Raw genomic sequence first — 929 nt, forward strand, 5'->3', positions numbered from 1 at the left:
GAGACCAGGACCTGGCACAGCCCAGGGCTCTCCAGGGAGACCCGGTCCTGGCACACTTCCCCACGTCACCCCCCTGCCTGGATCTCCCCATGGGTGCCGCAGGGCTCCTGGCTGAGCCCGAGTGGCTTGTCCAGGGGAGGGGACAGCTGGCCCCAAATCCCCTCCCTGGGCTGGTGTCCAAGCCCTGCTCTGAGGCTCTGCAGGCCTGGCTTCTTTTCAGCTGATTTTCAGTCCCATGCTCTGTCTGCCCTCCGGGCTCCTGCAGGGATGGGGCGGGGGGGGACGACACAGCCCCCAGGGCCATGCAGGGGGCTGCCTGCTGGCTCCTGGACCAGTTTCACCCATCCTGAGGTGCCGAACCAGTCCCAGACCCTGCTGCACGAGCAGCCCCAGCCCCTTGCTGGCTGCCCATGATGGGGAAGGGGGTGTAGCACCCACCCCCAAGGATGTGATCCCTTCTGATCTGAGTGTCCCCTCTGATGCCATCCCCCTGCAGCACCTGTGGCCCCGATGGGCGGTGGCAGTGCGAGGACCACGCTTGCCTGATGGACGGGGAGCTGATCGACGCTGTCAACAGGGGCAATTATGGGTAAGGATGGGGTGCCAGGAGGATGGGGAAGGGATGCTTCACCCCTTGGAGCGTTTTAGAGCACCCCTGACCCACACCCCCTCCTGCCACACAGCTGGAGAGCTGCCAACTACAGCCAGTTTTGGGGCATGACACTGGAGGACGGGATCCGGCACCGCCTGGGCACCTTCCGACCCTCTCCCACTGTCATGAACATGAATGAGATGCACGTGAGTCCCCTCTCAGCTGCAAGGGGAAACTGAGGCACGCCTGGGGCTGATGAGCCTGCCTGTCCCGTTGGCTTCACCCAGTCACCTTCCCATCAGCTGGCCATGTCCCTGCAGTGTCCCTGACCCTGGGA

At 64.5% G+C, this 929-nt stretch overlaps 1 protein-coding gene across 1 annotated transcript in view; it reads left to right on the forward strand.

Moving 5' to 3' along the window:
* TINAGL1 (tubulointerstitial nephritis antigen-like 1) overlaps positions 1-929 on the forward strand; it is a 5,778-nt gene that overhangs the window by 1,402 nt on the left and 3,447 nt on the right. Inside the window, exons 3-4 of the mRNA XM_010000599.1 lie at positions 497-589; positions 684-798. Of these exons, the coding sequence (XP_009998901.1) occupies positions 497-589; positions 684-798 (208 nt within the window). The remainder of the gene's footprint in view (positions 1-496; positions 590-683; positions 799-929) is intronic.

Source organism: Chaetura pelagica, unplaced genomic scaffold, assembly GCF_000747805.2.
Source record: "Chaetura pelagica isolate M959 unplaced genomic scaffold, ChaPel_1.0 scaffold676, whole genome shotgun sequence".
In the NCBI taxonomy this organism is placed as follows: domain Eukaryota; kingdom Metazoa; phylum Chordata; class Aves; order Apodiformes; family Apodidae; genus Chaetura; species Chaetura pelagica.